Source organism: Lonchura striata, chromosome 2 (assembly GCF_050655825.1).
Source record: "Lonchura striata isolate lonStrDom1 chromosome 2, ASM5065582v1, whole genome shotgun sequence".
In the NCBI taxonomy this organism is placed as follows: Eukaryota; Metazoa; Chordata; class Aves; order Passeriformes; family Estrildidae; genus Lonchura; species Lonchura striata.
The window spans coordinates 76,000,383-76,018,066 of NC_140704.1; the positions used below are offsets into that span (position 1 = coordinate 76,000,383).

The 17,684-nt window shown below is 33.8% G+C and overlaps 1 protein-coding gene across 14 annotated transcripts in view; it reads right to left on the reverse strand.

Annotated features, from left to right (window-relative positions):
* CDH18 (cadherin 18) overlaps positions 1–17,684 on the reverse strand; it is a 526,603-nt gene that overhangs the window by 174,353 nt on the left and 334,566 nt on the right. For 7 of the 14 annotated variants that reach the window (XM_021526413.4, XM_085571654.1, XM_085571658.1 and 4 more), the window contains 2 exons: positions 16,421–16,500; positions 1,170–1,650 (listed from right to left, as the gene is read on the reverse strand). In XM_021526413.4, the coding sequence (XP_021382088.2) occupies positions 1,170–1,397 (228 nt within the window). In that variant the 5' untranslated portion in view covers positions 1,398–1,650; positions 16,421–16,500. The remainder of the gene's footprint in view (positions 1–1,169; positions 1,651–16,420; positions 16,501–17,684) is intronic. The other 7 variants (XM_085571653.1, XM_085571655.1, XM_085571662.1 and 4 more) reach the window with 2 other exon arrangements.

The window sequence follows — 17,684 nt, forward strand, 5'->3', positions numbered from 1 at the left end:
TAAGCTTCTCTTTCAATGCAAATCATTACCTCCATTTTGAAAGGTCCTTTCTCAGTTTACATATCTCAATAATTTTTGGCATTCTGAAATACTTATTTTTTTCAGCCTTTGTGTTAACAGTCTCTCAAATACAGTTGTTCCACTTCCTATTTTTAATTCAGAAGATACTCTTCAAATTTGGAAGCCCTTGTTACCAGCCATCTGTGATTTCAGAGGCTACTGTTTCCCTTGCATATTTTTGTACTATACAATTTTTAGAATTTCTAATTTCAAGGGAAACTAAAATGAAATAATTCTTTTTTCCATGTCCTCTTCCCCATTAACCATCTTACTTTACCCATCACATTATATGTATTCCTCTGATTTCATTAAGGAAATTAAGACTCATGTAGATTATCTAATAAAAAAAATCTATCATAATGCCGCAAGACAGTCTTCAAGGAGAGCAAAACTTCCTCTGTCATATATCATGGGTTGAAACTATATAGAGAGTTGTTAAAAATTAAAACCCAAGCTCTACAGGCAACATCACACATGATGAATCAGACTTAGCTGGCCAGGCTTCAGTTCAATTACATTAGTCTGAACATTATGTCTGAAGTTCACTCTATATATCAGAACACAAATGCAGGGCTTGTTCTCACAGACTTCTGAGGAACTCTAAGTAACACAACTTGTATCTCCTCATATGAAAAAAGCCACAAAGTATTTCCTTTTGGAGGAGACCTTTTCCACCCTACACTCAGAGTGGAATGAATACCCTATGGAGCTTAGATTACATTTGTAATATTCCCTGAATCAGAACTGAATATAATTCTGAAATTGTCTGGAAAAGCCATTACCAGTGACCCCATGCATTTAGGATTTTGGAAACTGATGTAACAGGATCAGCTGCACACACTCTGTGTTTAGCTGACCTCAGAAGAAAAACTATTTTATCATATTTTAGTATCTACATCCTATATACTTTTATTTATCCTTTTTATAATAAATACAGTATTCATAGGCAAGTGGCAAGTTCACTGTAAATATATGTAGCAATCCAAGAGATGTCTTCCATTAAAAGAGGAGGTGCCATCTAAGGAAATAAATTATCTGCCTCTTATCTGTGCCACGTTTCATGGAATGGAAAACAAAAAACCAAAGCCAAAAGAGAACAACCACCTTACCTTTCCTACATATTGAGGATCTGGTCCCATGTGTTCTTCTAAAACAAAGAACTGATTCCACACCCATCCACGCTTTGGACGATGATGCACTTCTGTTTCGCCTTCTATGTGTTTGGTTTGATTTCTGGTCAGCTTGGTGGAGCCATGGTGAGCAGCTCCATAACACCTCTGCACAAAACAGAGACAAACTAGGACTGGGCAGATACAAGATGTACTTGTAATTCTCATTGTAGGATAAGATTCCTGTTGAAGGTTTTCTTTCTCTTGTCCTTTTCAGCTGTAATCCTTCAATAAATTCCCAAGGGAGAAGGTGAAGTCTGCTTCAGAAATACAGTCCAAATTGGGTTTTTCTGATTGTTCATGGCTTAGCTGCCCATTTAGGAAAGCTCAAATTATATTTACATTATGAAAAGCTGACTGGAAAAATTGGTATTTCTTCTGAGGTCTTCACAATAGAGTTCCACAGCTGACCATTTTCTATCTAATATGAAAAGGAAAGAAAGACACTTACTCATCACTAAAACCAGCAATTTTCAGGTTTCTGACCTTAGATTACACTCAAAGTTTTACTAAGCACTCAGTCAAAGGCTGTCATTGGCACTAAAACTTTCAATCCTTCATGTAAAAGCATTTCCTAAATGTTTATGTTAAAATACACTAAGCATGGCTCCCATAAGCTGTGAAAACACTCACATCATTAAAACCTGGATGATTAAGAACAGTTTCTTTGGCTTTTACCCACAAAACATTGACCTAGTCTGGCAGTAGCACAAAATCAGTGCTACAGTGTGATCACTGAATCATTTCACATGAGTTTTTGATTCACCACACAGATTTCCAGCTTGATGAAAAATACCTAGTCTATACTGGGTTTTGAAAGAATGCCACCAAAATGGGCTTTGAAAATTCTGAGTCAATACTAGAGCATACTGACAGGAAGCTTCAGTCAAAATATGCATTTTTACACCTTGTGCTTTATATAAATTCAAACCAATATCATCTAGGACATCATAAAATTATGTCATACTGACAGGAAGTTCATGTTGTTTTGCTATCAGTATTTTCAGTATATTGACAATATTTTCTCCACCTCAAAAAGGTAAATGTAACCTCTTTTATTACAATAGTAAAATGTGAATATATGTGGAAGTTGATGTACTGCTTAAAGCCAAGTACCTTGATAGTAAAATATTTCTTCAACCTTAGAGAAACAGTTACATTAAATTAACCATTTTTTCAGTTATCTAAAGACCACAAGCAGCAGGTAATAACTTACAAATGATATGTAAAGTACATTGAGATTTCTCAGAATAGCACATTTAAAATGTATTTTAGATCATTACTATTAAACTTTCTTTTACAAAATCTGTGGGAATAGTTGTGATGGAAAATTCTTGCTTCATAAAAATGTATATATGAGCAGCAGAAGCTACCCACAAATCAAGATTTACTAAACACAACTTTGTTTCTCTTCCCTCTCAGAAGTCCTCCATAGGGAAAAAAAAAACATACAAACAAAACAAAACACCAAGTTGTTTCAAATTGTTATGCCACAGTCACATATGAGTCAGAACAAATATTAATGACATATTATATGAATATAGATATAGATGTATGTTTTTATATGTGTATCATACATATTTTAAATAACATAAATTTATATTATAATATTTAATATAATATTAAAAATATATTGGAAAAAATAAGACAAAAACCCAGCAAAATATGAAGGGCTTTTACATCTTAAAAAAGGTCTGTTCATCTTAGCATGAACATTAATTAGGAGGCAATACATTTTTATTTAGTAAAACCACTATTTTATTAAATTCAATTAAGAGATTTAATTTTAAGCACCTGAATTGAAAAATAAAGTTTTAAAATTCTTTATTCTGAACAAATATGCTTATTAGTAATACTAATAATACTAATAAATAACAACAACAGCAGCAGCAGGAAAAAGACATTGCAATATTTACTTCCTGTTATAATCATACTTAGAAATTCATGCCTTCAACAGTTCCTGAATTGTACATGAAGCCTAAAGAATGATTTCCACAGAGACAAATTCAACAATCAAAAGAGGAGGGGTTTTAAATGTCAATTCTTTGAAGTGTTACACCTCTGGTAAACATCTTTAAGGCCAAAGCCTAATTAATCCTCAACACAAAGGTCCTTATTTCAGCACTCTCTTACTAAATGCCTAGAATAAGCATTTAATAAAGACCTGACACACACACCAAAATCTACCTTGAAGAAAGCAGAGTGAGTCTACAGGGGAAAGTTCAGATGGAAACAGCTCATACAGTTAACACAGAAGAGAAAATAAAACAAAGACTAGACAAGAAAACTGAACAGAAGGACAAAAAAAATTAACTTTCTGAAATCCCTTGAATTGAAGCTAACATACTGAGATGCTACCTGCTCATTGCTCTTGTCTGCAGCTTCAGAGTAAGTGTCTTGATTTATGGCTTTTGTTATAAAGATGCATGCAACTGCAAAGTTGATTTGTGTTATAGCCATCCTCTGGGAGCCTTCATGAAAATGAGTTGTGTAGCTCAAGAGACTGTTAGAGTGAGTTAAAAATAAAATAAATAATTAAATGAGATGAGATGGGAAAGTTCCACCAACATTGCTGGAAATCATTACAGCACAGTAGTTACTGCTTAGTGTAAGACCCTAAAATGAATTCCCAGGAAACTAACAGGAGCATAGAGATGCAAAATGTGCATGTTTCACCACCATGAAGAGATGCATCCTTTGTAATAGGTACTTTCCCTGAATCTCAGTGTCCTCTATCTTCCATCAAATTGACCCCCATTTGAATTCTTCTGAACGATCAAGTTTTGCAGATGAACATTTAGCACAATTCAACTTATCTTTTACAGATCTATTTAAAGTTTCATGGTGACAAAGTGACAATTAACTATGGAGCTTGTAATAAATTAAATTGTTTATATGCTTTCTGACTTCTGCCTCTGCCCTTTGCACTGTAAATCTCCTATCAGGAAAAAAAATTGATTATCAAAATCTGAACAGTTTCAAATCACTGTCATTGTTTATATATAAATAATCACCTGGAAAAATCTTATATCCTGGATTGCATGTGTTTATTGCTTACTGCCAATATTATATCCTACAGCACTGCAGAAACAATGCTATATTCACCTGGAGACCAAAGGCAGAATAATGCACTAGTGTCAGAAAGGAAAATTGAATATGATTTTTTGTTGCATCCTTTGATAGATTGCCAAGAGAACATATAGTATTACTGAGGACCTCAGGTAACTGGCAGAAAAAAAAGTTACATTTCTAGGTAGATGAAGGAAAGTTGTTCATCTGTAGTTGATCTCCATTCTCTACTCCCAGGGCTGGTATACCTGAGCTATGGGAAGTTACACGATAAACTGAAGCAGCAAGTTCCTCTCAACCTAGGTAATAGAGACACAATATATAATTGTCTATCTTCTGCACTTGCTAGTTAATCTGACAAAAGTAGTGGCAAAACTGTTTTGGAATGCATTTAAAACTGTATTACATGTTGTGGTCTTGCCCCTTTGTTGTTTTTAGTTATAGCTATGTGTATGAAACTGAAAACTAAAAAAACTCTAATTAAGAAAATGCTCTTGAAATAGTTAAATAGTGATTCCAATAATAAAAAATGTTTTAACTATAGTTCTATATTGGCAGATCTTCTAGAAATGAGAAACTGCACTTCTTTTTTACTTCAATAGCATAAAGAAATTTTCATTAATTAGTAAAATAATTGCATGAGATATCAAACTCCTAAATTATTGTTAAATGTATTTGTTAATTAAAATAAATAATATTTATTTTAAATATTATATTATTACTATATAGTAATATAAAGTTAATTACATTATTCTTCTGAAACCTAGTCTTTATCACTCTGGAAATTGATCCGTTTCCTAAAGAAATAGAGAGAAAAGAGCACTGAATGCCACTCTCCTCACCTCTTTAAGCCAGCATTTCTAGTTGATGACTGTACAGTGTCAAGGGGTGTTATTTCTTGTACCACTCTTTCACATTTACACACAGAATTTGATAAAGAGCATATCTATTAGCAGAAAGCCAAAAAGTGTTTATAGTAATCTAATACCAACTATTACTTTACCTATTATTCAACATAAACTCTCCTTTACAAAATAAATAGAAACAACAACTACAAGAAAAAAGAATAAAAACATCCATGAAAAATAAAGACAATTCTTTCACAACAAAAATTCTGTTGTGGGAAGAAAAGGGTGGATAGGAGAATCAAAAATACCAACAAAAAAAATCAGACATTATAAAAAAACCAAATAGCATGAGAAAAAAAATAGAAAAATATAAGAAAGAGAGACTGAAAATCACTGGAAAACAAATCAATACAGAGAAGCAGATTGGAAAGTTCAAGTGGAAACAGCTGAAGTTGTTAGAGAAGATGTAAAAAGTTCAGCAGTACAATGTCTATGAAATCTAAGAAATGTATTTTATACAGTTCAAATCAGGACAGTTGAATAAAGAAAACATGAATTGGTAACAAAAACCATGGAACAAAATTCCACAATTAATATAGATTTCTGGGAATTGGTATGCTGAAAATGGCAAGGGAAGTAGAAAGCTGATATATATTTCCCTATCATTTTTACATTCCAAACCCATAAAGCTCTTCTTACTTCCACATTTTCACATATAATTCACAGATAAAGCCAACTGCTAACACATTTGATATCAAAAAATTTTAAAAAATATATGCCGTAGAAATAAATAAAACAGTGTAAGGACAACTGTAGAGGCTTAATGATTGCAAATTTAATGTAGTATGTGCAAAATGCTGGGATATTCTTTGATTCAGTTTACAATCAGTGAAACACATTATACAAAATTAATTACTTAGATGAATACATCACTCTCACTGATATTGCCCAAATGAAAATCAAAAATAAATGCTCTCCTTTTTTGTTTGGTTTTTTTTTTTTTTCTCACCCATTATTTTATATCTACCTACAAGGACAGAAAGAGTTATACCAAAAGCTCAGGAAGAAACAAAAAACAGCAGCCATATCCTGAAGTAGCCATATCCATATCCAGGATATGGAATCCATGTCCTGGAATTAAAAGTAAAATTTTATCTCCAGTATAAGAAATAATTACATTATTCAGAGTCTAGACTGTCTGTTAACTTAGTAAACATTAAAAACTTATCTGGTTAGCTGGAACAGGTTGCATCAGTTAATGCTGAGGCCACAAAAGAAAACAGACATCATAGAAATAAGAGCTTTTGCAACCTCATTACTGTCTGCAGCTTCCTCACAAGGGGAAGCAGAGGGGCAGACACTGATCTCTTCTCTCTGCTGACCAGTAGCCTGAGAAAATGGCATGTACTAGTGTCAAGGAAGGTTTAGGTTTGATGTAAGGAAAGAAATCTTCACCTAAGAGTGCAGAGAACTGGTCACAGCATCAAGCCTGTCAGAGTTCCAAAAATATTTGACGAATGCTCTCAGGCACATGGTGTGACACTTGGGGATGTCCTGTGCAGTGCCAGGAGTTGGAGTTTGATAATCCTTGTGGGTGCCTTCAAACTCGAGATATTCTGTGATTCTACAATTATTAATAGAAGTGTCACATTCCTTACAGAAGGAGGCATGAACTGTAGTTCCAATTTTGTTATAAAAACAATTTTAAGGACAGCCTAGCAGCACCTGCAATTAAAAGAGCACAGAAATCCTGAACCTGTGCAAGCAGTTCTGGCCAAACACCTTCCCACCTGGATTAAAGGAGATTAGTCATGTCTTTTATCTAGATGGGCTTCACTGGGAAGGAAAACCAACTGGAATCCTTCCTAGCTATACCATGAAGATGAACGAAGTGTGAAATGCTGAAAGAGTCTTAGAAGACAAAAAACATTCAGAAGGTTTTAATGTTGGCAAAAGAAACTCCTCGATATTTACTGGGCTAGCATCTGATTTATAATTCATTTTTTTGAAAAATAAAATAGATGATCAAGACTGTTGTTTACCAATGTCTTAAAATAGCAGATTTAATAGGAGTTCATGGAATTTGTCAAAATAAACATGAAGTGATCAAGTACTTTCTTCTGGGACTGTGCATAGCTTATCACCAAACACAAGCTTTAATGCATTTCTTAATGGATATCATTAACTGAAGCACCACTTACAAAAAATGAAAGCCAGGCACATTACACTAGGTGATTAATCCAGCACCTTACATGGCCAGGGAGATTCATACTAAATGGTCCAAATAAAGGATTCTAGGCACACTGACTCCCAATACAATACAAAATTTAAAAACCAAACCAACAAACACAAAACTCTCTATTTCAAATAAAAAAACAATTTTGCTTTAATCAACAACAACAATAACATTTCTTTAAAAATTGTGGGGGAGTTTAGTCTTTTTTATATAAAAAACTATGCAGTATTTAATAATAAAATAATAAAATATACAAACTATCAATGCTTCATAGCAAAACACTATAAACCCTTGCAATTTGAAAAATTTGAAAACCTTGAAGAGGTTTTATCATTGCCAGACTACAAACAGATGGGTCACATAAGAGCCTCATCTGCTGAAAATATACCAGAACCACTATGCAAAGTTGTATTGTCATAGCAAGATTTTTAAGTTTATCTAATTGATGCTTTGGTTAGATGATGTGCAAGATGAGCTGTGTTCTGCTATGCTGTCTTTTACACTAAATGTGAGTTGCTAACTGTAAAGATGATTTAAGATTCCTTGAATTTTGAAAAAATGTTGAAGATGGTTATTAGAAAGCATTCTTATATTCATAAATAGGTACAGGAAATTATTAAACACTACAAACCAGTGGACTTGGTACCCTGTTGACCAATTATTTAAGGAAAGAGAGTTAAATGTATTATGAATCAGATCTTTCTGGAACAAAAAACAATCTGAAAAGTTTGCAAACAAGACTGAAAAAGTTCTTAATCTACAAACAGCACTGCATGTACAGAGGTAATTAATGAACAGATAATGAGCACTGCATGTACACAGGCTACAATGAACAGATAATCTAAACATGACATTAAAACAAGATTAAGGGATTCAGTGCCATCCTCAGTTGGCATAAAAAATTATTTTCCCTATGATAAGCAGGGATATGGAAACTACAGTATAAAAAAATGAAATTACATAATCAATGACTGAAGAATAATTTTTGCAACTATACCCAAATGATTTGCACAGAGTGCTGTCAGAAGCACAACACAGTAACAACACAATTAGTCAGATAAAACCCAGCCACTGCTTCTGTAAATATAATGGCACACACAGTCATGCTAGCCATTACCTGCTGTGAAAAGAACAACTGTGAAACACAGAGAGATGATTAATTAATCTGACTCTTGTCTCTCTCTTTTCCTAAACCAGAGAGGAAGCTATCTACATCTGTATCTTAGGTCCATGTACAAGTCAAGAGTAATACAGGTATGCAAGGCAGTGCAAAGGTCGCTTTATATTCCCAAAGCAGCAGAGGCTTATCTTCTGTGTGCTATTTCTCTTCCTAAGGAACTTGCTAGCATAATAAAGATCTCACTGATTTCCTGAGTCATTCCCCCCATATATTAAGGTCAGGTCACCTAATCAGGGAACAAAGCAAATACATGAGACACTGATGAGCAATTACTTAGTTTAAATAGAAAGAACTTGCAATAACCCACTTGTGTCCACATGTACTGTTTGTCCTAACAAATTATTTTTCAAAAATGAATAGCAAGAGCTCCTCTGAGCAGTATGGTAGCATCTCATTGACTAGCAAAAAATAAAGAAATGGAAGAGAGATGTAATGCAGATGTTTGAGGCTTCCAAAGCAGTTACAAGCATTTACCTATAGTTCTTTGCTTTGCAGTTCAGCACTGCATTTAAACTCCTTAAAATCTTGTATATTACTAATAATCTTGTTACAAAAATCTTAATGATATATAATATAAAGTAATTTTGGGGGGTTTCTAGGCTGCACACTACTGTTTAACTGCAGAGAAATTTGTTGTCTGTGTTAGGCTAACTGAATAGGTATTCAGAAAATAGCAAATATGGCAAAACAAGAGGCAACAGAGAAATTAGAGACAGAGCCAAGAGGAACATCTCAATTTCACAGAGACCTGTGAGAGAAACAGATGAATTTCACATATCATTCCAGAAGCATATTTTGGACAGTTAAGTCTTGCAAAGTCCACACTGCCTTATCTGAGTTCTACTGAGTACTATCTGAGTATACTACTCTTTAAAGCTGAGACTACCTAGGTAATGCTACCAGAGATGCTGAGCTTGGGTGTACCTGTAGAAAAACTAAGACAAATAAGGAAAAGGAATTATAGGCACTGATTATCACATCGCATTTTAACTCAGATGTCCTTAAGTCTATGATTGCTCCTGTGACATTTCTTCAGCCAAACATTCTAGAATCAATGTTAGCCACATAATCTTGCTACTCTGGTGTCTCCACATAGATATAAATATTGTATGTGTGTACTTATGTGAACAAAATTTCTACAAGTTTCCATCTTTCAGTAGTTGTCGGTCTCATATTCAGTCAAAGAGAGAAACGGAACTTTTCTAACCAGGTAGGAGACTGGGAATCTGTTAGAAAAGAATGTAAATAAGAGTTTTATCTCCTTGTTGTTCACATTGTTTATGGTAAAGTTCTATCACTGTGCATCATGCACTCTGCACCAATAGTGTAAGTTGTTTTCACTTCAGGACCAATGGAATTGGCCTGGACGAAGCTCTGTATAAAGAGCGATGCATTTGAATAAACCAGAGTTCTACTCTCACAGCCTTCTGAGTCAGTCTCCTCATTCCCGTCCCGCCTCAACAGTGACAAGTAGTCACACTGGTCTGTTTAAATTTCTAAATAAATCTCCCCTGATTAATTAATTTTTGCCCAGTTTTCAATTTCCAGTACTCAAAGTTATGGACAGAAAAAAAAAAACAACAAAAAAACTCCACAACCAAAACACTCAATCATTAAAAATTGTTTGTAGGTACTATCCTTGAAGAACTTCTGGAGGGTGACCAAGCACTGGAATGAATGGAGTCTGTGTACTCTCCCTCCCTGGAGATATTCAAGAACCATCTGGAGAAAATCCTACACAATGTGCTCTAGGATGATTCTGCTTGAACTGGGAGGCTGGGGCAGACGACCCCCTTTGCTTCCTTCCAACCTGGCTCAGTCTGTGGTTCTTTAATCTTGCATTTTTTTCTGTCAGAAAATTATCTTGTATGCATGCTGGTTTGCATTGTATACATATAGGCATATTTTTTTTATTTCTTTAAGGGGAGGAGAGTTCATAAACAGGATGAGTGGAATGTCTTTTCTGTCTTAAGAAACTGTGCATTACACAACATGGTATTTCTAAAACAGGTAAAAATAACTATAAAAATGACAGTGTACTTGTTAAATAACAATGTTCAGTTATCAGTGGAAGTCAATATTGACATGAGGAAGACAGTGACATTTTCTTGTGTTTGTGGACTATTTTATACCTTGTTTTTCCTAATATCTATGCATATCATCACAACTTTTATTCTCAGGAAGGTGAAAGAATGCCAAAACAACAACAAAAAATTCAACTCTTTCAATTTTGATTCATGTAACAGTGTCTTAAAAAACATAGTATTTCATAATATTAATTAATGAATGCTGCTATATTAATCTTTAAGAAACTAGTTTTGTGTTAATACTAAAACACACAAAGTCATGTTCATTCTCACTCATTTGTTCAGAGCAGAAAGACTGATTTCTATGCTTTTATTTCAAATTCTTCTTTACTCTCTTTCCTAAGCTTCTTTTCTGATGCAGAGAGCCTGTTCTTCATTTCAGACAAGGTAGGCTTTTATAACTTTTATGTTAATCCTCTATTCTTTTTTTTTTCTAGATATGTCACCTGAGTTCCTCCTTAAAAAGTTCTCTGTTATTCTAGAAAAGTTATTTTTAATTTAAACCAAAGTCATACCTTACTAATGGACTTAAGATTAATTTCAGTTTTATACAGTGGACAATTTTCACAAACTAGTTTAAGACTTAAACAGAAAACTGTGTTAAATATACTAATCCTACTGATGGCCATAGACTTTTTATATGCAACTTTATTTTGTGCTTGTAAAAATTTTAGCTTTCATTATTGTCCTGACAATTTCACAGGAACGTATAAACAGGTGGATAAACATACATTTAATGTTCAAGCCATAACACCAGCAAATCCTCATAAACAGAAGAAGAGGAGAATCTAGGTTAATCAGTAGGATCATCTCTTAGGTTCTGATTGAGTAAACAAGAAAAGAGTTACTTAGGTTTAGGCCTATTAAAGAAAAGCTCATTCACATTAATTGGCTTGTCTGAGTAAAACTTAGCTTAAAATTGAACATTTTAAATATCACATCATTGGTGTTTTATGGTGCTAGATGAACAGATTCTATACACAGATAATATTATGTGCATAAATTTACCAGGAAAACTTAAGAATGCAGAATTCAAGTTTCAAAATATGTTTGTTCTACATTATCACAATAGTAGTCTAACAACAAATGAAAACATGTAAGATTACTTTGACATTGTTCATAAAGGCACGGTATCTTATACAAAACTTTCTACTGTGGGTTGAAGACATTCACTAAAGCATTCACCATGTGCTTTATAGAAAAAAATTGGACTTTTTGCATCCAGAGAGACCCTAAAACTGTCACTTGCATGTTTTCTGGAGTTAGCATTGTTTCTGCAAGTGACCAGGATGAGGGTTTAGTTGATGTTGAGCATCACTAAAAGAGCAACAGAAAAAGAACTGAAGGACTAGCAAAATTGTACTCTCTTTCTAAGATGGAAATCGTTTACAGCAAGGATCCATATTTGAGCAAGGACTCATTTCTCATTCCCATTTTGAGCCTTATTTGACAGTTCTTACACTGTGTTCAGAGTATGTTATTCAAGCAAGTCATGAAAATGGTAGACTAAGATACCTAAATAAACAGGAAAACTATATTTGAACAAGTTGCAATAAGTTATTTCCTACTGATTTAAAGTAGTCATTCATCAGAGTTACTCAAGAGAGAATAACTTAAGGACCAATAGAACAATAAAAAAGAAATTTTAAAGTGCAACAGCTTCCAGGTTTGGTTTTGATTTTTTTTGGTTGGTTTTTTTTTTTTTTGTTTTGGTTTGGTTTTGTTTGTTGTTGTTTGTTTGTTTTTGGTTTTTGGTGTTTGGTTTTTGTTTTTGTTTTATTTTAAAGAGGTTTGCAATATGTAGTATGAAATCAATCAAGACAAATAATAACCAAAATCTTGTATCTGTAATTTCACCTGCTACTTTTGATTAAAATTAATAAATATTTCACTGTTAAGAGTGAATTAATGAATTTCCACATATTCTAACACAGAGCTTCTGTTACTAGGTATGGATTGGTTTATTTTTGAGACTACTAGCAAAACCTCATCAGCCTCTGAGAATAAAAAAGGATTCAGTTATCAACAAGCAACAATTTTCAGCAGAAGACAGGTCATTATAAAAAAAAAAAAACCCAAAACCAAACAAACCAAAAGCTACCAACAGTGATTAGAAAAGCTTAAAAAGCTAATAAAAGATCATAATCCTGATCTGATGCCGATTTAGCAGCATTAAGGAAGCTTTAAATGTCTTCCTTCTTCATAGACAAATTATTTGCACAGGAGGCTAAGGCAACTTAGCAAATAGATGATTAAGGGGCCACTCTTTAACCCCAGCTGATCTTTAACCCCAGGTGATGGCTGATGGAATAAGAGCTTGTATAGCAACTATCTTCCATCCCATACCTCATCCTATATTGGAAAAACAGCCATTTTGTTTGTTTGTTTTCTGAGGTGACATCACTTTTCAAGGAGCAGAACAAAGCTGCATTTTTTCTCATGGTTATGAAATCACCTCCTACACACCATCCTCACCATCATCATCATGCAGCTTGATGTAAATTTAAAACTTGAATATAAGTTTTGTTTCTAAAACTCTGAATTGTGAGGTGCTGGCATTATTGGGTTTGTACACATCTTGAGATTGAACAGTCTGTAAAAGATACCTGTGTCAGATTCAAGCAACACTGACCAGTGTTAAACACTTGTGCCTGCCCCTTGCATGAAAATGAAGGGCTCTTCTATGATTATTGCAATAATGCAGATTTATGCATGAGGTGGAATAGAAACACATGAAAAGATACACACACCGAACAAAATATCCAGTAAAGAATGTCATATTCAGTGCTTAATCCATCCATCTTCTACCTTTCACTATTTTTATTATGTGGACTGTAATAATTCAAAATATTTTCTTAATGCAATATGGCTATATACCTACACTATCTTATTCTAAATGCAAGCATTCTAAATACAGGGAAAAATCTCGCTGCATTTCTAAAATTCACTTTCTGCTGCACATCTATTTTCTCTTGATGGCAAAGAAAAAAAAACCACCTCTTCATAAGCAATATTTTAGAATAAAGAACTTATAGACAGGTGGAGTTCCACCTCATCTACTACAGCTGCTTTTAGCAATAGTGATATGAAAGTAATGCACTAGAGACCATACTTTTTTCTAATTCATTTTTTACTGCATTTTCACCAGGGAGAATGGAAATGGGACTCCAGGGAAACTGACTACACATGCTAGTGGTAATACACAACCTAGAAGATGTGAATCATTTGATATGTACAAAAATAAATTACTAAAAGCAAACAATCTATGGGACAGTTCTACTTCTATTTATTTCAACACTTGGCCATAAAATCCAATGCATCAAAAATTTACATGTCAAAATATCATGAACAACCAGAATAACATCAACACACAAAAAACATCTAGCTTATTTTAGTTTATCAGTGTTTCTTAAATAAACAGTAACTGCAATGTGCTACTGATGTCAATATATTCCCACCCTGAACAATTACAGACCATCAGAACAACTGTTCATCACTGACTGTGCACTCTCAGTAATCATGAAGCTTCTCATATGCACAGACAAGGTCTCAACAGCTAATGTCAAAGTAATCAGTCTTTATCCCTGACACAAACTCACTCATACATGTTGTGTCCTGAAAAATAGTCTTTAGGGAAATACAGGAGAAAATATTCTTCAGGCCCATAACACAAGTACTTTGTAGCATATCTTCAATTAAATTCTTTAATAAGAGCACAATTAGTTCCAAGTGCATAGAAAAACCCTTAGATAGCAACTCCTCTGATCCTGCTAGGCAGGGCAAGATTTTTACAAGTAACCTAGGATCAGAATCTTGTTTCTGAGAATAAGATCATCAGCTATTTACTGCTCACAAAATTCTGGTAAAGGGATTATAAGTCTTGCAATCTTCATCATTGTCTCCAACATCTTATTCAATTTTTTTGGTTTTACTTCTATGACACTTGCAATTCAGTGATTGCTGTGTACAACATTGCCTTGACATTGATTGCTAATACAGTATTGCAGCCATGGCAACTTGCTTTCATATAATTTCTCAAGCCATATTTCTACCAGACACAGGAGATGTCCTATAATATCATAGTCATTCCTAAAATATGTAATATTTATTTTAAAAAAAAGCAAAACACATTGTTCCATTATTCCCTTTTAGTTTGTGCAATTTATAAATTTTCTCACTTTTTCAGTTCCACCCTTTCTCTCTAGCAAACCAGTATTCATTACTAAAGAGCTGAAGTTAGCTTCCATCCAAAACCCAAGGAGACAGCAGAGGAAGGTGTGCAATCCCTCAGAGGCAGAAGTATTGAAACTAAGTTTTGTGGGTGGAAGAAGTTTGCAGCTAGGCAAGACAGAGGATTTCCTTCAGCACTCCGAAAATATTGAAATTTGTGGTCCACTTCCTCTAGATTTCCTTTCATTTCCTGCCCTGTCACTTTAATCTATTTCACCTAATGGACAGAAAACCCTTCATCTTTTTTAGCTGACTCAGTCTTTCTCTGGCTATTGTGCTGTATCTGACTTCCCAAAGAAATAACTGAGTATCACATATAGTACAAAAATGAGAGAGAAAACATAGCTGAGAGCCATACATATACTAGCAGTGAACAAGAAGATTAATTTTACTGGGGTCTAATCTGCTTCTTAGGTACATCAACGTTAAAAAAAAAAAAAATACTCCATTCTCCAGCTAATCCTATTCCACAAAAACACGACACTGTTCTTTTAATTTTCTACAGTGCTATTTGCTGCTCTAAAAGGATCAATATTCTATGTATTCAAAAATATGCAGGGAGCTGTTTGTTACACTCTCAGGGAGGTATTATGGCATTCTCCTTCCCTGCACTTGTGTATAAACAAAATGCACTAGAGTATATTAAAGCCATGTTCATATTTCCTCAGCTAACCAAAGTACAATCAAGCATTATGAACTTCTGTCTCAGCAGTGTAATATTTTTAATTGCAAGAAAAGCAAAAATTTTATTTTCAATTAATTTCTTCAACAATCAAATTTTTAACGTATTATATACGAAGTGCAGAGTTAAAATATTTTTCTTGTGTAACTTTTCTCGAAAAACAGCTTAAGTGCATAATATACTCACAAATATGTTTAAATGCTTCTAAGACTGAGAGTCATACATAACCGTTCATTAGGATAGCTCAGCTTTTCACATCAAAATCTACCCTATAATATTCAGTATTATATAGTGCTTTTTGCTACAGAGATATTTTCTTCTGTGGAGAAATTGAAAGAAGTTGACACCTGCATTTTGAAATTGAAATTTTAATTTGACATGAATCAAAAAAACATTAAAATTAACAGAAAAGCATGCTGCAAACAAAGCTGACAGAATTTTTAGTATAAAACAGAGCAGTGTTTTTAATAGCATGCAAATATTGTTGACAGGCATGTCTTTACTCAATTAGTTCCTAGTTTCCAAGGGCAGAGCAGTGTGCACACATCCAAACTGCATTTTCTAATTTTAGAATATTTCAAACTAAGTATCCAAATCAATTTAACAGAATGCCACTTAATATACTTTTCAGTTTTGACTTTCAATAATTTACATTGTATACCTCAACACTGCTCATGACCTGATCCATAATTACATCCAAGCAGATCTCTTGGCCTTCTTTTTGAAGTATTTTGAAGTAGTTAGACTCCTATGTGTGCACATTTTTAATGCCTCTCAGTATTATAAAAGTTTCATGCCAATCCATCTGCATATCCTATTTACATCTGTGGCTAAAATAGCAGGTAAAACTGGCACTTACTGTTCAATAGTTACAGAGCACTTCTCCACTCCTCCTTTTCCAAATGATTTGCCAAATCAATCCTACTGCCTCTTTAGCTGCTGGGAAACAAAAGCAAAAACCCCACACACATGTCAGAATTCAAGGAACTGAGGGAGAGGGCATTTTACTAAAAAAATCTCTCAGAAAAGGAAAGAGCAGTGTAATGGTGGTATTAACACTTCAGCTTTTTCTCATAACAGCTAACAAGAAATTCTGACCAAAAAAATCCCATCTCAGGAGTGCTGTGGTGGGACACAGAGTTAACATCTTTGAACAATAAGAACAACTACAACAAAAAAAAACAAAACCCAAAACCAAAAAATTATATTAAAAATAGAAAAATATGCATAAAACTAGCTCAATCATTTGTCTTTTTACTGAACTGTGAACCATCAATAATTCAATGACTTATATTTTCCTAGTGTGTTCTCCACTGTCAACTCCACTAGTCAACTGTATTAACGGATTAACCAAGGTTTGTCTACCACCATATTAGTATCTTTGTTTTTTATTTGCAAATGCAAATGTTTTCCCCTTGATAAAGAATTAAGCTTCTTTGAAAACACTTTTGCTTTATTTATTTTTTATTTTATAAAAAACCTGAAAAATTCCACTGGAGAAAATGCAATTTTAAAAAAAGGCAACTGTAAGAAAAACATTTTCTGAAGTACCTGAAAGCTGCTGATTGCTTAGCATTCCCCAGAGATTTCAGTAAGCAATGCAGTGCTAATATTGGCTATTCAACAGTTATTAATAGCTGTGATTCTAGCACAAATAAAATGTGCTGATATTATTCCTATAACACTACTGTGATGAAGCACCTACAATGTACAGTAAGCCTCATTTACAAGACACCAGATAGCATCTTCAAAAATTAAAGTTTAAATAGCTGTTTCAAATGTAACATATATTAGACATGCCACTGTGTTGAGCACAATACTGTTTCACAAGGTATGTAAAATGCATTCTGACTAAAGCATGAAATAGGAACAGTTTGCTTTCTAAAAGTCAGCATCATTCTCACACCTCCTGTCAAGACCAGACACAGCTTTTAAATGACCACCACCAGCCACAAAATATTTTTCTCTTCACAGCAGCTGGTGGTGATACTGACAGACAACATGAAGACTCCTGTTGCACTACACAATCACCATTTACACACTGCAAGGAAACAGCTCTTTTACTGCATAGGTGGAAATGTATTAAAAAATGTATTTTTGAAGAGACACCTTCCCTGAATTAA